The sequence below is a fragment of the Canis lupus genome, chromosome 26, assembly GCF_011100685.1.
Source record: "Canis lupus familiaris isolate Mischka breed German Shepherd chromosome 26, alternate assembly UU_Cfam_GSD_1.0, whole genome shotgun sequence".
NCBI classification, from domain to species: Eukaryota; Metazoa; Chordata; class Mammalia; order Carnivora; family Canidae; genus Canis; species Canis lupus.
This window is the reverse complement of record NC_049247.1, coordinates 19,467,901-19,489,725: the sequence shown is the minus strand read 5'-3', so window position 1 is coordinate 19,489,725 and position 21,825 is coordinate 19,467,901. Positions and strand designations below refer to the sequence as shown.

Genomic DNA, 21,825 nt, shown 5'->3' with positions numbered 1-21,825 from the left:
CACATGCTGGGTTGGGAGAGGTGCTCCTTGCTTGAAACACATCCTGATCACAAGCCAAAATGATAATTATCATACCCATGACTTAGTGAGCGCAGGCCAGTGCAGACCCTGCGCCTGGCACTTCCATGTACGCTTCACCGAACTCACGTAACAGTCCTCGGAGCGAGGGGAGGATCCATCCTATCCTGAGCCCATTTTACAGATGAGAAAATTGAGTCTCAAAACAAGTATAATGCCCAAGACCACAGCCAGGAAAGGCGGGGCCTGGGTATGCCCCCAGTAACCCCCCACCCCCACCCTGGCTCCCTCCTTTCTATCCCTGTCCCCTCCTGGAAGGCCTCCTCGGGTTTACCCTGCTGCACACTGACTCAGCCTCACCACCCCGAGGCTTCTCTAATCCACCTCAGAGACTCCAAACACCCCCAAGCTGTTAAGTTGGAAGCAAATTCAAATCCCTGCTCTACCACAGTGACTGGCAAAGACCTTGCCACATTACCAAGTCCTGCATCTGTGAAATGGGAATAAGGAGCCCCGCTCCCCAACATGGGAAGGTGGCAAGTGCAAGTGTAAAGTCCCAAGGACGTGGATGTTTATGACCATCCCTGGGCAGGTAGACCAGGAGCGCTCAGAAAGGGTTGCCAAATCGGATGGAATACTGGTACGACCTTCAGGCCACTCCTTCATGGGGTTTCCTCCTCGGGGAGAGACTGCTCTGCTTCCAGGAAGGGGTCTTCAACGGCGTGGCTCTCTATATATCATACTGACCAACGTCCCTAAGCAAGTTCAGACAACCACTGCCTCTCATCTGGATTTTTCTAGCAGCTCCTCACTGGCCTCTGAGCCTCCTCATAAGAACAAGGCAAGCTTCCCAAGACATACATCTGACCCCATCCCCCTCCCACAGAGAAACTTCCACAGTATCCACAGCCCTGGAATAAAGTCCAAACCCCTGAGAATGGTTGACCTGGCCCCGGTCAGCATCTCCTGCCAACACCCCATGCTCCCTCCTGTGTTCAGGCTGTTCTGTTCCCTTTTTCTGGCCCATAGCACCATGGCAAGTTCTCCAGGAAACTAAAGCCCCTGACCCCCCAACCCTAACCCCTTGCCAGAAGGGAGGCATCACCCCCTCTGTCCATTATCAGAGCTCTCCCCTCTAACAACTGCCTCCTTTCACAAGGCTTTACCCCTCGGTGTTGTGACTGCTAGCCTCCCCTTTGACACAACGTCTTGAAATACTTATCACATGGCACGCATGCATGTAACAATGAATGAATGAAGCACATTTAAAATATTCCTCAGGGGTTCTTTTTCTGAATTGGTCAGAAATGTATTCTGGAGATGCCATGAGGGAAGATATGCCCAGTGCCAGACAATAGGGCTGTTCCATCCTCCTGTCAAGGTCAGCCTTGAATAAGAGCCCCCCCACCCTCACCCCCACCCCCCACCCTCCACGTGGGGGTGGGGCGTCCTCCACCCTCAGAATCTGGGGTGAGGGTTGCAACCCCAACATCAAGAATCAGGCACAGCTGACTCAGTGGAGCACTAGCATGTAACGCCAGGAGGACAGATCCTGCATGGGTCTGCCGCATAGTAGGTGCTCAATACACACAGCGGTTGAATGAACCTGCTCCTGAGCCCAGCTGGAACCTGTGCCCAGACACGGTGAGGACCCCTGCACTTCTCTCAGGGAAGTGCACCCTTGTCAGGCATACAAATCCTTTAAAAAGGATTCTCCCTAGCATCCCCGAGACCGAGACCGGGGCTGGTGTCTGCTGCACAACTCCCTTGGGAACTGTCCCAGGGATGGGATGCCAGCATCTAGAGGAGAATGCATGTTTGTCCAGGAGCCTCCGTGGATTAGGAAAAGGAAAGCAGAGCCAAGGGAGAAAGCTTGTCCAAATGCCCTGGTTACTGATTAGCCAAACCCCAGAGCTTCTCTCTGCAAGGAGGATCGGAGGGGCAATAAACCCCTCGGGAGGAAAGATCGAGTTAAATATCTCTCTAATCCTGCAGTTTACAAAGGCAGCCAGTCCCCTTTCAGGGGCTTCCCCGGGGATACCGAAAGGGAAGTGCAGGGGATGGCAAAGAAGGGGCCACAGGATGAGGGCCCCCCAGCATTTACCGAGCCCCCACCCGCTCCGTACCTATCACACACATTACTCCTGCAGCCACTCGGAAGCGGGAGAACTCGGAGCCCCCAGTCCCACCCAACTTTGCCTTGCGAGGAGACTGGACTCAGGTTAAGCGTTGCGCCCAAGGTCACAAAGAAGCTGCAAAGAAAACAGCTCTTTGCTTTGTGCAACAGGTACAGGCAGCCCTTTCCCTTCCAGGAGGTAATGGCTGCTCCCGGCTAGAGAAAGTTCAGCCGCGGCCGGCAGGAAGCGCAGGCCACCCAGGGCGGCGCGCGGGGTCGCACAGCCCGCTGCGGGGCGTGAGCAGGGCTCCGGGGCGCGGGGCGTGGGGCGCGGGGCGCGGGGCGCGGGGCGCAGGGCGCGGGCCCCGGCTCCGAGGCGGGTGCGCGCCAGCAGGGTGTGGAGAGGCCGCGGCGCGGGTGGGGGTCGGCGGGCTACTCCCCGCGAGGGCCCCGCCTGTGGCCCGGGGCGGCGCGGCCCCGGGATGGGCGCCACCCGAGTCGGCCCGGGGGCAGGGGGACCGAGCCTTAATCCCATCAGGGCGCCTCAGCCCCGGGAAGGCGCGCGGAGGGGGGCGCAGGCCCGGCGGGGAGGGCGCGCCCGGAGCCCCCGCGCCCCGCGCCCCGCGCCCCGCGCCCCCGCGCCGCTCGCTCCGCCGCCTCCGCTGCCCGCAGGACCCTCTCGCCCGCGGCTCCGCCTCGCCGGGCACCCCGGCTCCCCAGCGCCCACCTCCGGGCCTCCAAGCTGCACGGACGCCCAGATCCTAGCCGCTCCGGGCTGGGTACCGGATCCCCGGCGATCCCCCAGCTCCCGGCCACCAGATCTCCTCTCGGAATCCACTGCCGAGGCTCGGACAAGCGTAGCGGTGAGGGAGAGCCCAGGAGCTCCGGGTCTGCAGCCGCCGACCCCCGCCACCCCCAGGCTGGAGGTCGAATGGGACCTCAGGCCGCCGGCGCCCGGTCCACTCCTGGGATCCACTCCCCAAGTCCTCAGCCTGGCGGCGCGGGACCCATTGGCTGCCCAGCGCGGGATCTTCCCGCGGGATCCACTCCCAAGTCTCGGGAGACAGACGCCCTGGCTCCCGGATCGGGACCCCCTCCACGCAGACAGGGGCCCGGGAGACCCGCCGGGTCCCCACCTCTTCCCCGGCCAACTTTGCCAACTTTTCTCCCGGGGCCTCAGCCGAGCAGAAACTTGGCGGCCATCGCCCACCGCCGCCCCCAGCCCCTCCGGCGCCCGGCCCCCGCGGCACACAGCCCCCCCGCGGCCGGCGGCCGCCGCACAACCTACCCCGCAGCCGCCGCCGCCGGCCCGCGCCGCGCCGCCACCTGCCCGCCGCCCGCGGCACCTGCCCGCGCCGCCGCGGCCCCGCGCAGCCTAGCCTGCTGGGGGCGGGGCCTCGGGCGGGGACGCGCCCCCGTCGCCATGGGAACCGCGGCCGGCGGCGCCTGCGCGGAGGGCCCCGGGGCGGAGCGGGCGGGCCGCGGGCTCCCGGCCTGGGGCCGGTCGGGCGGGTCAGAGGCCGCGAGCGGGGCGGGGACGCCCCTCGGAAGCGCTGCGGGACTCGGGCGTGCTCGTGGTCCCGGCCCGCGTCCCCAGGACGAGCGCCGGGCCTCGGCGGGGATGACCGGGAGAGCCTGGGGCCGCGGGGGTCGGGCGGCGCTGGTGCAGACGCGCCCCTTGAATCCTCCGGGCTGCGGCGCCGCACCCGGGGCCGGCGCGGGTCTTCGCGGGACGCTGTCGCCCCCTCGCGGCTGGCAGGGGCACTGCAGCCCGGGCGGGGGGCGGGGCGGGCCGCTGCTCGCTCCACGGAGGCGGGGGGGGGGGGGGGGGGGGGAGGGGGTGCCTACCGCGGGGCGCGGCTGCTACCCTGCTGTCGCGGTGGGGGGCCAGGCGTATTAAGAGAACCCTAGGAAGCCACACATGCCTGTGTTGCTACCTTTCACTCGTTTCATTCCAGACGTCTTTATTAAGCACCCGCTGTATGCTGGGTGCTGGGCGCACAGTGGCTAAGCAGCTGGCACGATCCAGGCTCTTGGGGAACGTACAGACATTTAAAAAATAATTGCACGAGTAGATTGAATTACACTGGCGACACGGCCTCCTAAGGAAATGCACCGGGCATGGATAGCTGGAGGACCTAAAATCATGCACATTTATTGTAAGTCAGACCTCAAAAAAGGTAGAGAGAGAGAGAAAACATCACACTGTGGCTTCGGCAGAATTGGTGGGAAGCTCTCTTGCCTTATCTCCTTTTGGTTTGTTGGCATCTGTGTAAGGGAGGGTGGCCCTGTTCTTTCCACCTGTCCGAGAGTCCTTTTGAAATGAGAACGACCACCCCCGTCATTTGACCGAGTAGCAGCCTGAAGCTGCCTAACTGACTTGAAAGGGGGAGGTAGACACTCCATGCCGTCTTACACCTTAGGATATTCTCCTTTATCTTCTGGATGTCGTGAACAGTCATCTATAGGACCCGACTCCCTGGCCTCTAAACAGGACCACCACCCCCAGCGGTAGGAGGCAGAGCAGTTCAACTTTCGGTTGAACTGAAAGTTTAAATCTGTCAATACCCTCGTTTCCGCATGGCTTTTCCATGACAGCTGTACTGATCCAGGAGCAAAGGCGAATCATCGTTTATTGTCTGCTCCCTTCTCTAAAGCTCCTGGAAGCAGAGACATCTGACTGTCTCTTTTGCTCACTCCTGACTCCCAGTGCTTAGGGCAGGGCTCGGCGCACAGTAGGCACTCAATAAATATTGAGCACAATAAATATTGGGTTAAATGCATGAATGACCCAACAGTTGGCAGTGTTATCACCTGCCACCTCTCCTCTCTAACCTTATGGGAACTCCCTGTGTCTCCTGGGCAAATCTCGATTACTCACAATGTGTGGACTGAGGGTTCAGTTTAACCGAATTCTCAGCTCCCAGCCAGCCTAGTACTTCACCTAGTACTCCTAGGGCATCCCCTCTCTATCCCAGGATGGAAGCACCAGAGGGGAGAAGGCAGTCCTCCACCTGCCACCACCTGCAGAACACCCAAACCCAGGCACAGCCCCAGCTCTGAACAAATCTTTGCCCCAAGAGACACCAAGCCCCCATCCAGCGTCAGCTCTTCTGACTCTTTCAAGCTTTGAGGGAATCCCAGAAGTGCCAAAATACAACTGTCGGAGTGCTCCTGGCCTCGCGAGAGGGAGGACTTCCTGGTTCAGCCCCTCAGTGGATTCCCCCTGCTGTGTCCTCCCATCCAGGTGACAGGCTGCCAGCCAGCACACACCCAGAGATTATACCCCGACCAGAGAGGTGTCAGGTTGTATGTAGTTCCCAGAGCCGATACTCCCACCTCCGCCCCCCAGCTCTGGCTTTTTTTCTTCCTGGGGATAGAGGACTATGCCACCCAGGGACTTTCCCAGAACCCCTTCTCTGTGACCTGCCCCCTCCTCCGGGAAGTCTGTCCTGATTTGGCAGCTCTACCCAATAGAACTTCTTGCAATGATGGAGACGTTTTATATGTATACTGTCCAACATTAGCCACAGTTGACTCCTGAGCACTTGAAATGCAGCCAGTGGGACCAAGGAACTGATTTTAAATTTTATTTAATTTCAATTAATTTAAATCTAAATAGCCACATGTGACGGCTACCATCGAGCAGTATCATTCTATAACCCATACGCTCTTTGGCAAAGACCGTATTCGTGCATTTTCATTTGCGCACACTTACCCATTTTGTTTGTCTTGTAATTTCCCTGTTCCTTGAGGGTGAGGGCCAGTATATTCCTTGAAATGTTTTCCCTTACCACCAGGCTTTTGCCCATGCCATGCCCTCTGTCTGGAACACTTCACCCTTCACCTGCCCATCTGTACCAACTACATATCCTTCAGATTGTCAACATCACCTCCTCTGAGAAGCCACCTCTGATTACCATCCCTGACTACCATACTGCAGCCTCTGAGTCCTTCCCCTACCACTAAAGCACTAGTCACACGCTGCTGTGCCCAGTTACTTCCCTGCCTTACTTTCTAGACTGTGAGTTCCTTGGGAGCAGAGACTAGCACAAAGTTGATAATAAATATCCATGGAACTCAATGCTGAGAATAACTGGTTTCCCATGACATGATCCACCACCCGGCTCCCAGCAACAATGCTAATGAAAACTAGCATTTGTTGAACCAAGTACTTCTCCTGCACTGTCTTATTAAGTGCCACAAGCATCCTATAAGAGATTCTCTTTCATTATCTACCTTTTACACACTCGGCATCTGAAGCTCAGAGAGGTTAAGTAAATTGCTTGAGGTCACGCAGCCATAGTATCTTAGTCTGAGTTCCCTAGAAAACAGAGCCTGAGACAAAAGTTACTTGCTGATGTTTTATTGGGGATGGAATCGCAGCCCAAAGGGACTCTAAGGCAGGGAGAGAAGCAAGCAAACACAGCACATGCCTTACTGGGTGGGCCACAGCTTCTCCCGAAACACGGCCAGGAGTTGCAGCACTCGGGCATCTCCAGGGAAGCCGCGGGCAGTACCGCAGGGATGAAAGGCAAGAACTTCCTCTACTGGCATCCCAGCTCCCGTCTGCTGTGTGTCACGGTTGGGTCCCAACTGTTTCTTGCTTCTGGGTTGTGTTACCTGCGTCTCCCCACAGCCAGGAGAGAAGCCAGTTCCTTCTCAGGTAGAGCTTTACCTGAGTCTGGAAGAGGAGGCACCAGAGCCCCTCGGCCCCTGCCGCCAAGGGTCTGGTCATGTCAGCTGGGATGACAGCTGGGGATCTGGGGAGGCAAGGTCCGGCCCTCGGGCCACGTTACTGCAGGCTGAGCTGGCCCAGTGACTGTAGCTGTGGACCCGGGGCCACTTGCAGTGGGGCGGGGGGGGGGGGGGGCGGTGAGCCGAGGCTGGAGAGCAGCCAGTGCAGCTGGGTGGCTGGGAAGGACGGAGCTGAGCACATCTGAAAAGGTGCATCTGTCAAGCCTGATGCCGCGAGTAAACATCAGAACTGGGATTCAGATCCAGCTTGGAATAACTCCAAAGCCCCTTGACAAATATTGATTGAAAGAAACACGAAGAATTGGATGACTGAAGGACTGTAAAAGTCCCCAGCAATAATCTATGCCACATGCCCCCATTTTACAGGTAAAGAAACTGAGGTCTAGAGAGGCCGAGTTGCCCTAAGGTCACACTAAGTGCAGGTGGGAGAGCTGAGACTTGTGCATCAGCCTCAGGCCTCACGTTTCCTGCACTTAACTTCTTGGGCCCTCCTGCTTCCTCCAGCACCAGTGCGAGCTCTCTTGTCATGGCAGCTTTCAGGTCATTAGAGCGATGTCTCTTGTTTTCATCTGCCCCACATCCATCCCCCATCCTCTGCTAACCTCGGTATTCCTCCTGGAAACCGCCCCATCCACTGCCCTTAGTCCATGTAGTTCCAGTGGGGTGAACCTTGTGACCTGCCTACCCTATTCCCAGCCCCCCACGCTCTACCCCCAGCCCTAGGGCAGAGGACTTAGGTCTGGCCAATCAGAACATCCCATCTTCCTGGCCACAATGATTGGTTCGTGGGTGGGCATGTGACCTGGACTTGTCCCTTGAGAGTTCCTCATAACATTCGTAGCAATTACGTGCAAAGAGAAGCTTTCTTTTCTTGGATTGCTTCCCTTTGGCCTCAGAAGGTCAGCCAGAGGCAATACTGTGAGAGAACCTGCTGCGAGTGAAGCCAACCCAGCAGAAAACAGAACTGAGAGATGAGAGGAAAGAGAGGTCCCGAAGATACTGCTTGTTCACCTGGATCCAGCTGTGCCTGAAGCTGTTCCATAGAATTTTTAGTTAGGTAAGTTAATGAATTTCTCATTTTGCTGGTGCCGGTTGGAGTTGCACTTCCATCACTTACAGCAAAAGACAAGACAAGCACCTACTCTGTGCCAAGTCTTGTGCCAGATGCTAAGGATAAAGATTTTCAGATTCAGTGCCCACTTTCTGGAAATTCACAGCCTATAGAGAAGATCCTCATGCCCCAGGGAAATATGTAATTCCCTGGACTGGAATTACCAAGGCAGAAAGGAGAGCACAGTGCCAAGAATTTCAATAACTGGTGTTTAACCATAGATCAGTTAATCCCCATTCATGCCTTCCTCCTACCCAGGAAACACCATACCGTTACCCCATTCTGATTTGGGGCTGGCTTTTCCCTCTTTGCTCAGCCCATCCAGCAGCCCAGAGTGAAAGGCTGTTGATTTAAGGAACTGGGAAGGAACGCGCACACATACACGCACACCTCCGACCAGCTTATCACCCACCTGGGCTTTATTCACCAACCTGAATGCTTCCTTCAAAGGGAAGGAGACATTTTACAAGGTCATAGACTTCTATCCAAAGCTGGAGCCTGAGCAGAAGAGGCCACACTGGGAGCTCCAGACCTGAAGTGTGGTGAGTCTGGAGGGAAGAATCTGAAGGGGGGAGAGAAGAAAGTATTGTCCAGGGGCCATGGCCATAGTAAACTTCGAGAGTCTGTGAACCCCTGAAATAACGTGTGTGTGTGTGTGTGTGTGTGTGTGCAAGCCTGCATGGGGAATGCGTCTATAGTTTTAAATCATATTTTCAAAGGAATGTGTCCCCTCCCTAAGTTAAGTCCCATTGGCCTAGAACATGGCCATGCTTTTGTGAGGTGGGTGTCTTAGTCTGCGCGGGCGGCTGTCACAAAGCACCACAGATTGAGTGGCTTATAAACCACAAACGTTTATTTCCCCCAGTTCTGGAGGCTGGGAATTCCAAAATCAAGACGCAGGCAGATTTGGTGTCTGGTGTGGGTCCACCTGCTAGAAGATACACAGCTTTCTTCTCTCTGTGTCCTTGCATGGCGGAAGGGGTGAGGGACCCCCCTGGGGTCTCTTTTATAAGGGCACTGATCCCATTCCTGGAGGCTCCACCCTCAGGACCTCACCTCCCAAAGGCCTACCTCCTAATACCATGACCTGGTGGGGTTAGGATTTCAACCTATGGATTTGGAGGGCCCCCACACAGGCAGCCCATTCCAATGGGAACCTGAGGCTCTGAGCCACGACATTGCATAGTTTCCCTAGACCAATCCCCTACGCCAATCTGTAACAGAGCCTAGACAAGAAGCAGAAATCTGGCTTAGCTGGCTGCGGAGCTGGGAGAAAGAGAAAGGGGTGCAAGTCAAGGTCCTCTGCAGTCCCAACTGGCCCATCAGATTTCAGCCTGGACGTCACCTGCCCCCTGCCCTTCCTCGGTGCTTGTGCCTAACATCGCCCTGGGCTTTCCCTTGGCCCAGAGCTGTGCCTACAGGCATCTGTTGATTGGTGGGTTGGCAAAATGCACATCCGATACTTCACTTAGGCCACATCACATTCAGATATCTCTCCCTCTCCTAGCAAACCTGCTCCTCCCAGAGCTTCCCCAAATCAGCAATGGCAGCTCCCCCATCCCAGGGACCAAGGGAAAAAGCATCCTCACACTCTGTGTCTAATCTATAAGCAAATCCGGTTGACTTGACCTATGACATCTAACATAAATCCAAACTGTTCCTTTGGATTTATGTTAGATAAATCCCCTTCCCTCCCTCTCAGCCCATCTATCTGATTGTGTCTCATCTGATGGACTAAAGTTGCTGACTCCTTCTCCTTCCTTCTCCCTCTACCTGGTTCTCCATCCAGCAGCCTGAGTGATCTTTTTATTTGATTTACTTATTTAGCTGATTTATATTTTTTAGAGAAGGAGAGAGGGACGGGGGAGGGACAGAGAGGGAGGGAGTGTCCAGCAGGCTCCACACCCAGCATGGAGCCTGAGGAAGGGCCCGGTCTCACAACCCTGAGATCATGACCTGAGCTGAAATTAAGAGTTGGATCCTTAACGGACTGAGCTACCCAGGTGCCCCCAGAGTGATCTTTTGAAAACACAAGATAGGTCATCACAGTCTAGCTCAGGCCTATCTGCAGACTCTGCATCTCACTCAGAAATTAAAAGCCAAAGATCTTCACTGCCAACCAGGCCCCCCAGGCTCTTTCCTTCCTGAAACTTGCCAAACACATGCTCACCACTGGGCCTTTGCACCTGCACCTCCCTCTCTGCCTGGAACATTCCTCCCCCACAAATCCATATGGCTTCCTCCTTCAGCTGTTCCCCAAAGGTCACCTTCTCATGGCTTAACATGACCTCTCCAATCATTCAGCATCTCCCTTCCTTCTTCATTTTTCTTTATGACATGTTATTAACATATGGCATCTTATATACTAACTTGTTTGTATCCTTATTGTCTTACTTTTCTTCTACTAGAGTATAAACTCTGTGATGACAGCAGTTTTGTCTGTTTTCCTCACTGCTAAATCTGCAACACCTAGAACACCTCCTGGAATGTAACAGATACTCAATAAATGTTTGTTGAATAGATGGATGGATGGATGGATGGATGGATGGATGGATGGATGGATGGCCAGGGCATATTGTTCCATATTGCTTGTCCGTCTTGCCCATAAAACCCTAAGCTCCTAGAGGGCATGGACTATGTTCTGTTCAATGCTGTATCCATAAGGGTCACATAGGGCTGGGCACATGTAGATTGAATGAATGACTGATCAGTCCCTTTGGTTAACAGATAAGGACATGGAAGCCAGGAAAAAGAAAGGGACGTAGCTCTGGGGACATACCAAGGCCCTAGCAGCCACCTCTCGGTCCCCAAGTCCCATCGGTCTGCCTGCCGTGGCTAACTATGGCTACTCTGGGACCATGCATGCTCCCTGGCCAGCTCAGGTGGGAGGGTTGCCCCAGGCCTAACCATGGACAGCCCAGGAAGCTGCTGCGTATGTATTTTTTTTTAATATTTTATTTATTCGTGAGAGACATACAGAGGCAGAGACACAGGCTGAGGGAGAAGCAGGCTCCTTGTGGGGAGCCCAGTGTGGGACTCGATCCCGGAACCCCGGGATCACAACCTGAGCCGAAGGCCAATGCTCAACCGCTAAGCCACCCAGGCATTCCTGTATCTGACTTTTAAACCAACGTTTTAATAACCCTTTGGGCTCAGGGCACAGAGTCGGAAGCCCAATTGCCTGAGTCTGAGAGCCTCCTTAATCACTTACTTTCTGGTTTACCGCTTACATCCTGAGCCTTCATCTTCTGCAAAAATGGGGACTCTGATAAGAGCACCTGCCACGGAGTGGCTGGGAGGCTTAAATGAACCAAGGCACTACAAGTGTTTCGAATGGGGCCTGGTGAGTGCTCGAGAAACGTGGACTGCCATCAACAGTTAACTGCTGAGCTAGAGGAGAAAAGATTCAGTCCCTTTCAAGCTTTCCTTAGGTGGATTCCAACTAATTGGAGCCTCCCGGATGTGGTTTCAGGTTATAATGCCTCATTTAGGTTTCTGGGCACCTGGACGGTCAGCGTGATTTTCCCAGGTGACATTGAGCACATTATCTGGAGAACAAAACGCCTTTCAAGGTCAGAAACGTCTGGAGAGTCATAGGGGCAGCCAGAAAGAGGCAAAATCATGGGCCTCAGTTGGCTCTGGGCTCCCCAGCTTCCTGGCTGGAATTACACCCCTCAGGATCCTGCCAAACCCCCAGGAGAGGCTGATTTTGGTGTAAGAATAAAAAAAAAAAATCCATCCTCAACCACTCGGGGCTGCATTTCACCTGTTGACTAGCAGCCACTAGGTTTTTCTAATCCTTGGAATAAAAAGTCTGCATTATAAACCTGACCTCCCTGCTGGGGCTTGTCTCTGCACCCCCGTAAGACACACATATGCATTCTATCGCCTTGAACCTTCTCAATAAACTCCAGCCCCTTACCCAAGGAGGTAAGGAGACTTCCTGAAGATCACAGTGTTGGGAAGGGGAAGATATGGTCCATCTGCGTCTTTCTACATCACTCTGCTCAAGGATTAAGCCCAATGCCCGCTCTCCTCTGGGATGTCCAGTCTGCTTTCACAGGTGGAGAAACTGAGGCCCAGAGCAATGGAGCGACTTGTCCCAGGTCACACAGCTTGGAAGTGGTAGAGTGAATGGCCAGCTTCCCAAGACTCCTGCCATGTTTAAAGTGCTAAGCCAGACTTAGAGTCCCAAAGTGAAGTCCAAGGTTGAAAAGCACCGGCCCTGGGAAGTCTGTGTGGGTGCCCTTGGCTTGGTTGGCAGCTCAGCCCCTTTTGACCCTGGGTGCCCGTGAGCTGGCTCAGCCTTCCTGGGCCTCACTTCTGGTCACCAACAGCAGTGCTGGCTATCAGCTAACCGCCTTCCCCCTTGGCCTCCTGGTCCAGCCACCTCTATTATTATGTAGATACGACTGGGCTTTAAATTAACTCAGGTTTTCATTAAAATACATTTCACTTTTTTTTTAGAGGATTTAATTTATTTATTCATAGAGACAGATAGAGAGAGGCAGAGACATAAGCAGAGGGAGAAGCAGGCTCCCTACAGGGAGCCCGATGCAGGACTCGATCCCAGGACCCCAGGATCATGACTTGGGCCGAAGGCAGGCACTAAACCGCTGAGCCACCCAGGCGTCCCAATACATTTCACTTCTAATTGGACGACCAGCATCACAACAAAACATAGAACAAAACCACAAAAAAATATAAGGAAACTAAAAAAATATAAATAAATAAATAAATAAATAAATAAATAAATAAATAAATAAATAAATAAATGAAACTCCAGCCACATTCCCGAATTCTCACTTGACTTTGTTGCCTGTTCAAGACTCCCCATCATTTTTAAAAGGGGGAGGTTGGAGGTGCCTGCGTGGCTCAGTTGGCTGAGCATCTGACCCCTGGTTTCAACTCAGGTCATGATCTCAGGGTCGTGAGTTCAGGGTCACGAGATCGAACCCCATATGGGGCTCTGCACTCAGTGAGGAGTCTGCTTGGGGTTCCCTCTCTCCCTCTCCCCCCTCCCCTTACTCACAAGAGTGCATGCTCTCTAAATAAAATCTTATAAAAATAAATAAATAAATAAATAAATAAATAAATAAATAAATAAATAAATAAATAAATAAATAAATGAATGAAGGAGAGGTTAACATGTTTGAAAGGTATTTAAGACTGATTACCTCAAACAGGCATTTTCTTCTTAACGTAAAGAGAAGTAAATGAAGGAAAACTGAAAACTTAGTAACTTCGGCACTTTATGATGTTAGTGACATTTAAGGCAGGTGCAGGTGCCACCCTGAATATTCTCCAAGGACCATCTGAGGCACCATGGCATCCCACAACCTTCCTCTGTAAAACAGCAGCACAGTTATTCTATGGAAGCCCTTGCAGTGCTAGGCTAGCTCATAAACTGTGTTTGTTGATGAATGTGTCGGAGGGGCTGAGGGAGATGGAGGGAAGGGTAGGTATGCCCAATCCTCCCAGGAGGGGCAGAGGGGTCACCGAGGGTGTCATAGTGGGTGTCTGAGCTCAGTGGTTGAAGCAGGGTATTGCCTTCCCCTTGGAGGGGTTTGTGCCCCCCTCACCTCACCATCCCTGCCCTCGTGGGCAATTCCCAGCTCTCCCTCCATCGTGGACACCCTTCCCTTCCTTCCCCGTCTTCCCCCACCACCTGCCCCCTCCCTCTTTGAGAGCAAGCCAAGGGGACCGACACTAGGGAACAGGAGTTGGAGGGATGTCATCAGGAAAGGAGAAGGTGTCTCTGCTTATCAGTCTGGGGACTAGAGTCTTTTTTTTTCTTCTTTTCTTTCTTTTTTTTTTAATTTATTTTTTATTGGTGTCCAATTTACCAACATACAGAATAACCCCCAGTGCCCGTCACCCATTCACTCCCCACCCCCCGCCCTCCTCCCCTTCTACCACCCCTAGTTCGTTTCCCAGAGTTAGCAGTCTTTACGTTCTGTCTCCCTTTCTGATATTTCCCACCCATTTCTTCTCCCTTCCCTTATATTCCCTTTCACTATTATTTATATTCCCCAAATGAATGAGAACATATAATGTTTGTCGTTCTCCGACTGACTGACTTCACTCAGCTGGGGACTAGAGTCTTGGTGCAGATTTCAGTTTTCTCCAGATTTGCCAGGAGATCTCGGGCAAGTCACATGAGCAATATGGGTCTCCATTTGTTTTTTATCTCTTTGAAGTATCTGCTAATCCCCTCTGAGATGAGCAACAAGACAACAGCTATGGATAATACTCATACTACTGCAAATAGTCGCTGCCACCACAGGATCGCCATCACATTAGCATCACCGGCACCACCAGCATCATCACGACCATTTATTGAGGGCCTCCTGGGTGCAGGCACTCCACAAAGTACCTTCTATACGTTTTCTCATTTAATCTTCCCAACACCTGCTGAGATAAGTACTAGACTCAAGCTTGTTTTACAGATGAAGGATTGGAGGCCCAGAGAGGGTAAGTGCCTGGCCCAAGGTCACACAGCCAATAAATATGAGAGCCAGAAATTGAACCCCCCTCACTTCTCCAAGGAGCCACCCAGATCAGTGCCTGGCCCACAGCAGGGGGACGATGCACACTAACTATGTGCATAACTATTACGCTGAGGCTCTCCAGAAGGACAGCGGCCGACTCATGAGGTCTGGGCAAGCATCTCTGGCTTACCCCTACTAACTGTGTCCTTGGGTCGAGTGGCCCACACCTCTCTGAGCTTCAGTATCCTCCCTTGTCAAAGATGAGGTCATAGCACCCACCCGCACCTCGAAGACACACAGGCCACACAAGTGGGCTCCCCTCCAGTCAACAAAGACGAGCTCATTGCAGCCCTCTGGGCTTGTGGTCGGAGAGTCAAGAAGCATAGGAGCTGTATGATGTGTATTAATTGCCTGGCACGGTGTGTGGATGGCACCCCGCACCCAAGTCACCCACCTGCACTGCTGCCTGAGTCAGTCTGGGGGCATCTATTCCCCTCTCTGGGCCTCTCCTTTGCCATCTGTAAAGTGGGAGGAGACTGAGATGAATGGGCACGCAGGCCCACAGGTACCATCAGCATGGAGGCAGAGACTATAGAATAGGTGCAGCCATCCAGGGATTCTCACTCAGAGGAAACAGACATGCCATCTGAGATAGCAAGTGTGTTCCAAAGTGTACACCCCCCAAAGTTCTGGCACAAGTCTGCACATGCAGATGTTCATGGCACAGCTGCCTGTGGCAAAGGGCTGGAGCTGGCGAGATGCAGAGGGAATGGCATGCAGCAGGTGGAGGCAGCGGTTGGAGGCAATGGTGTGGCAGTTCCAGTCAGGGCCGGCTCCGTCTCCCTCCACGGCATCATGTCTCCACACAGCAGTGAGCTTCCATCTGCTGCATTTGCCATTTGCGCGCCCACCCCCCAACACATACGTGCACACACACACACAGGCACACAGTGCTGTCACCCAGTGCTGGGGGCAGCCCTCAACCAATAGCTGGCAGGAATTGGTATGTAAAGACCACACCTCCCTACACCCTGGGGAGTGGTAACTCTAAGGTGCCAGGTATACCCCATCTCTCAGAACCTCCCTTGGGACAGGGTGGCTTCATAACACATTTAACTGGCTTCATTCGTTCTCAGCCCATCCCACTTCCTCCTCCACGGGACCACCACCCAAGTAAACTGCCTTGCACCCAAACCCTTGTCTTAGGGTCTGCCACTGGGAAGCACAAAGTTAAATAGAATAGGTATATACATGGCAATGTGGATCAACCCTAAAAACATTACACCTGGTGCCCAAAATAGGAAGCAAAATGCAACATATGAAATAATGTTATTTACATAAATGAGAAAATACACATATGCTGAAGGATACCCATTTTGCAACAATACCTCCAAACAAAAAGATACAATTAAATAATTACAGTGGTCAGTGATTGGCAGGAGTGGGCTAACAGGCAGGGTGGCTGCTGGAAACAGCATCTGTGTGTGATTTTGAAAAAGCAGCTCATCAACTGCAAGACTTGGTGGGGGGGCAGGGAGAAGGAAAGGAAGGGAGGGAGGGAGGAAGGGAGGGAGGGAGGGAGGGAGGGAGGAGGAGGAAGGAAGGAAGGAAGGAAGGAAGGGAGGGAGGGAGGGAGGGAGGGAAGAAAGAAACCTGAGAGGAGCCTTGCCTGGACCCGTGATGACAATGTCCCAGGCAGAGTGGGAGTGTTCAAATTCCCTTTAAGCACTAACATTTATTCTAAGGTCTGGGGTTATCCTACTTTCAGAACTTGTTAGGGAAAAGCCCCACCCTCTCCCCAGATAGCAACACCTCCCGTTGCATTGCCAGGCTGAAAGGAGGCTGGGGACCTGGCGTCTGAACACAGGACCAGGTTTCTGACTGGAGAACACCTGCATAGCTCCTGTCTCTCTCATTCCCAGCAGCCTCCACCACTAATCTAGCCTGTTGACGGCTAGGTCATCGAAACTCCCTGATGGTGGGTAGCGTGTGGGCAGCCCTGGGACTTTCCCTAGCCTGCATCTCGGCCCTTGGCCTCATCTCTCCTGCGTGGTTCCAGTCCCACACCTTCTCCTTTGGCGTCCTCACCTACTGCTCCTGGCCTCAGGGTGACAGCTGGAACCAGAGCTGTGGGACCTTCAGGTCCCTGGATGATATTCCTGACTTTGCCTGGAAGGTAAGACCTGGGTAGGGCCTTGGGGCCACGATCAAATCCACCAGGGGGCGGGGGGGTGGGGAGAGGGAGAGGAGTCATGTTCTGGTCCCTATCGCCTATCCCACATTGAGCCTCTGACTCTGTAGGTGTGCAGTGGAGTCTGGCTATCTGCATTTTAGCAAACACCCAGATGACTCTGAAGGCAGCTCCAAGTCCATAGAGTATCTTACTACAAATTAAGAAAATGTTCCCCTTCTTCAGCACACTACACTGCCATCTGCTGGAAAACGCCTGTAACCAATATGCAAATCTATGACGATTCGAATGCATCTCCAAGAGTTGGGCAGTGTACAATCGGCACACACCAACCTGGCCATCCTCTAAGTGCTGCTAAGTTTGAAAACCACAGCTAAGGTGTTGACAGTCTCTGTTGTGATGCACATTACCAAATTCAACAATACCAACGATGGGTCAGGACTCCCAACCCAACACCTCTAGGGAAGATTATACAGGCTCTAAAACCGATAATTAAAAAGGTGCTTCTCCTGGTGATCCTGTCATATAGCAGGTACTCAGTAAAGGTGGGGTATGGTGATTGTAAATCTGGGTCTTCATTCTGGCTTTACAACTTAATTAGCTGTGTGTCCTGAGGCAAATGACTCCATTGCCTTGGACCTCAGCTTGTCTATACTTAAAATGGTGATAATAAATAGCACAGACCTCTTGGGGTTTTGAGGACTCAGTAGCTGGCATAAACAAGTGACATACACCTGCCCCTACCTGCCCCACTCAATACCCTCCCTACTCTTTCTTCCTGACAGGTCTCAGCTGCAATTCTCCTTGGAGGATGGCTCTTGTTGGCCTTCAATGCAGTTCTCCTCCTAGCTTGGGCCCTGGCCCCCAAAAGGCTGTGTCCCAGAAGGGGCAATGGCCCAATGCCAGGGGTGCAGGCAGCTGCAGGTAAATCCACTGTCATACAGTAAGCATTCCAGACATGTTTGTGGATTAAATGAATGGATGAATGAATGAACAAACAAATGAAATTGTGAGCAGAGTCTGGCCTCTTATATTGAATCTCAGAGATAAATCCTCAGATTAAAGACTTTCTGGTCCTTTAGCAAGCCAGAAATGGTGGGGGAGGGAATGGCATACTTAACATCACCCTCTCCTGCCCTTAGCTAAACCCAGTCCAGTATAATAGTCTGTCTCCCTTTGTTTCTCTCTCATCCATCCACTTTGTATCATCTTTACCAGGACTACCATACACAGTTGAGCAAGTTGTGTACTGCACAAGGGGCCTTGTTGAGGGCTGAGAGATGCTGAAATCTAGCCAATGCTCCACTTGGTGAGCTGTGAAATTGCAGGGCTGCAACTCCCCTGAAGGGTTGCTTTCCTCTATTCCCACTGAGGCTCTGGATGGTCTAGCTCAGAGCTTGATTGCAACCCTCATCCAGTTAATCCCTCACCATCTCTTACCTGGATTAGAGTGATAACCACCTCACATGTCTCTCTGCTGCCACCTTTGGCTCCTAGAGTCTGTCTGCCACGCTGGCCAAACAGGTCTTGTTAAAATTGAAATCAGATTGAGCCACTCAAACTGGTTTATCTACCCGCTAGTGACTTCCTGTTACATTCGAGTAAAATCCACACTCCTCATCATGCCCTATGAAACCCTCACTCGCTTGCCAATCTCACCTCTTACTCTGTCAGGCTCAACATGCTTCAGCCACAAGGCCTGCTTTCTGTTCCCCATATACGCCACACTTGTCCACCCTGCCTGGGATTCTCTTTTCTCAGATCTTACATGTCTTGCTCCTCTATGTTACTCAAATGTCACTGCCTCGGTGGGATTTCCATGACCTCTAGGTAAGCGACCCCCTCTCCTGAGATTCTCCTGCCTCTTCTTTGCTCTGTATTTTTCACAGCACTTACTTACCTGTTAATCTATCTCCATTACAACATGAGCTCCTTGAGGGCAAGGACATGTCTGCCTTGACATCACCAGCACCTGGCATGGCGCTTCACACATAATAGATACTCACTAAATATTTGTATAATCAATGGATGGAGCTATAGTTCTTGTCCTCCTAGGCTTGTGCAGTGTGTCTGGTGGGGATGGGTGAATCAAGCAATTACAACTCAATGGATATTTGATGAGATAGGGATGAGTGCAAGATGCAAGGAAAAACTCCAAGAAGGTGGAGGATGTTAAGGAAGGGTTCCTGGAGGAGGTATCACTTGAGCTGACGCTGGAAGTGCGAGTGGGAATTGACTAAATATAGAAGGAACTTCAGGTAATAGGAACACTGGGGGCCAAAGCATAGAGATGAGTCGGGAAGACATGTTCATGGAACTGTAAGTAGACCATTGTGGCGTAAGAGCAGCAAGAAAAACTAGGGTCATGTGATTCTCCTGTACTGAGAGTGCCTTGAAAGTGAGGAGGTTTATAGTTTATTTCCTTAGTATCATTAGTGCCTACCACAGCACCTGCAACAGATTTGATGAATGAATGCATGCACAGATGTAGGTAGGTGGGTACTGATGGATGGATATATGGCTATATTAGTGGATAAGAGATGGTTGGTTGGTTGGATGGATGGATGGATGGATGGATGGATGGATGGATGGATGGTTTAGTAGATGGATGATTGGTTGAGTAGGTGGATGGATGGTGGATGGATGGATGGATGGGTGGGTGGGTAGATGGATAGTTGAGCAGGGTACAGGTGTCTAAGTGGGCAGATGGGTAGATGGATAAGTGAATGGATAGGTGGATAGAGGGATGAAGAGATGAGAGGATAAGAATATGACTGAATGGATGGGTGAGTAGATGGATAGATGGTTGAGTGAGTGTATAGATGGATGGGTGGTTTAGTGGGTGGATGAATGTATGGTTGACTAGATAGATGGGTGGGTGTGGATGGATGGATGGTTGGTCAAGTAGGTGGATGGATGGATAGTTGGGCAGGATGCAGGTGGCTAAGTGGGCAGATGGGTAGATGGATGGATAAATGAATGGATAGGGTGGATAGAGGGATGAGGGGATTAGAATATGGTTGCATGGATGGGTGAGTAGATTGACAGCTGTGTGGAAGACTAATTGAGTAATGGGTAGATAAAAGGATAGATAAGTCAATATATAAGTGAATAGATTGATGGATGTGTGGGTAGATAGGAGGGTGGATCAGTGAGTCCTGAGATGGAAGTTAGCCCCAAACCCCTTGACTAATATACTGGTGTTTCTTCCTGTTGTCTCCAGCCACTGTCACCATTGTGGGTCTGCTGGTTTTCCCCATCAGCCTGGCCTCTCCATTTGCCAAGGGAGCCTGTGGAGCCTCCTCTGTGTACCACGGTGGGCAGTGCCAGCTGGGCTGGGGCTATGTGATTGCCATCCTCAGTGCAGTCCTGGCCAGCTTCCTGCCTATGATTGGGTGGCCCCACATGACCAAGGTCCACGGGAGGATCATCCTCTTCTCTGGTGACACTGAGAAAATCATCCTCATGCCAGAAATGAGCATATAAAAATTTCCCAGGAGGAGCAAAAATAGCCCACTTTAGAGTTGTATGAAATCACTACAAATCCACATTCAAACCTCACCTCTGCTGCCTCTCTGCTGTGTCACCTCAGGCAAATCACTTCACCTCTCTGGATTCCCATGTATTCTGTAAAATGGTGGTCTACCTCAAAGGGCTGTTACCAGAATTAACTTGAGATGCTGTGTATAAATAAAGCACTTAGTACCATGTAGGTCCATTGTATTCAAAGAATTTCAGCTTATTATTATTATAATCCCTACCTCACAAGAGGATTCCTCAAAAGGAGAATGCCCAGGACAGGGGTGCCCAGTCAGCTCAGTTAGTGGAACAGGTGACTCTTGATCTCCGGGTTGTGAGTTTAAGCCCCTTGTTGGATGTAGAGTTGATTTAAAGAAATAAAAGAGTACCTGGGACAATTCTGAGTCCAACCTGTCCCTCTAATACTGCTTTGTTCAATAGACACGTGCATGTTCTCTTTTGTACCCTCCATCTTTCTAACTCCTTTTTTCTTAGAGAATTTGAGAATTATTTATTTTCCAATCAAATATTCAGTGAGTGCCCATATGTACAAGAAGAGTTTGTATAAAAGTGTGGCCTGTGTTGGGGTGGGGATGGGGGGACCTGTCTCATCTCTCCATGCAAACAGTCCTACTGATGTGGGGATTTCACTGTTACTTGGGGCACAAGAGGCCCTTCTGGATCCCATCTCTCTTCAGCCTCTTTCTTATCACACACCCAACCCCTGTGCCTCTTCTACTATACTAAATCCTGGGCCCAGGGAAGGCCTCTTCACACTTCCACCTCATGTACACACTCTCTCTGCCAGGGATGCTGAAGTCAATCTATTGCTTTAGCTTATCACGACCCACTGCCCTTCTTTGGGAGCAGCACCTTAATCTTCCCTTGGGAGATAACACTCAGCAAATTCTCTATCCTGTATTATGGATAAATGAGTTCTTCCATCCAATAAAGCCAGGTTGGAGAGACTGATTCAGAGATGGGCATGGAACTGGTGTATGCCAGCATGGAGGAGAGCAGAACCCTGACATGGACAGAGGTGGAGCTCTAAGGACATCATCTGAACACCTGGATCCAGCCATGCCTGCTCCCCTACTCACAGGAGACATGGTCACAGGCAGCTCCAGGCTGCCATCCTTCTGGCTTGGCCACTGCAGAAGAAAAGGGTAAATGGCTCTGTTCCCAGAGAAGGAATCTGATTGGCCATGACAGAGTCACGTGCCCCCTAGGGGGAGGGGCATATCAGCAGTCTCACAGAAGACCATGGTTGTAATGCAGAAGATGGGAGAAGGTGCTGGTACTGGACCGGGGGAAGGATGCTGGGTAGGCAAAAACATCTGATGCCCAGCCTCCTTTTGAAGGGTAGCTTTATTATCCCCAGTTCATAGATGTGAAAACCGAGGCTCAGAGAGGTACAGTCACTTGCCTAAGTCTGCACAGTCGACTAGGATTTGAACCCAGGTCTGTCAGACTCTATGGTGGGGGCAAAATAAAACCGGGATTTGCACCCTCTGCCCGACCTAGCTTATCTTTGTCAAACTCTTTTTGGCTTTATTTTTATTTTTTAAAATTTTAAAAAGATTTTGTTTATTTATTCATGAGGGACAGAGAGAGAAAGAGA

General features: G+C 52.0%; 2 protein-coding genes and 1 long non-coding RNA gene across 9 annotated transcripts in view; 1 reads left to right on the top strand and 2 right to left on the bottom strand.

Moving 5' to 3' along the window:
* Positions 1-3,100, bottom strand: part of KIAA1671 (uncharacterized protein KIAA1671 homolog) — a 201,934-nt gene extending 198,834 nt beyond the window's left edge. The window contains 1 exon segment of the mRNA XM_038575480.1: positions 2,862-3,100. The gene's annotated coding sequence lies outside the window, so the exon portion shown is untranslated.
* A 3,200-nt stretch (positions 3,101-6,300) lies between these two features.
* LOC119866195 lies at positions 6,301-16,085 on the bottom strand. Its single transcript, XR_005379323.1, has 3 exons — positions 14,949-16,085; positions 13,181-13,349; positions 6,301-8,565 (listed from the first exon to the last, which is right to left on the bottom strand). It is a non-coding gene; the product is annotated as an uncharacterized LOC119866195 (long non-coding RNA).
* Positions 7,087-20,397, top strand: TMEM211 (transmembrane protein 211). 7 transcript variants are annotated; one of them, XM_038575474.1, is made up of 6 exons: positions 7,087-7,949; positions 8,454-8,545; positions 10,731-10,935; positions 16,420-16,670; positions 17,471-17,609; positions 19,909-20,397. In XM_038575474.1, exons 4-6 carry the CDS (start codon positions 16,470-16,472, stop codon positions 20,169-20,171), a joined length of 603 nt encoding a protein of 200 aa, XP_038431402.1. In that variant the 5' UTR covers positions 7,087-7,949; positions 8,454-8,545; positions 10,731-10,935; positions 16,420-16,469; the 3' UTR covers positions 20,172-20,397. The 7 variants fall into 7 exon arrangements, with proteins under 7 accessions (XP_038431402.1, XP_038431401.1, XP_038431404.1 ...); XM_038575473.1 differs by lacking the exon at positions 10,731-10,935 and having other exon boundaries at positions 16,417-16,670; XM_038575476.1 differs by lacking the exon at positions 10,731-10,935 and having other exon boundaries at positions 7,088-7,949; positions 8,459-8,545.
* Positions 20,398-21,825: the final 1,428 nt, after the last annotated feature.

Coding starts and splice junctions, on each gene's coding strand:
- TMEM211 (XM_038575473.1), top strand. CDS start 16,470: ATGGTGGGTAGCGTGTGGGCAGCCCTGGGACTTTCCCTAGCCTGCATC. Junction 16,671..17,470: donor TTCCTGACTTTGCCTGGAAG/GTAAGACCTGGG, acceptor TCTTCCTGACAG/GTCTCAGCTGCAATTCTCCT. Junction 17,610..19,908: donor AGGGGTGCAGGCAGCTGCAG/GTAAATCCACTG, acceptor TGTTGTCTCCAG/CCACTGTCACCATTGTGGGT.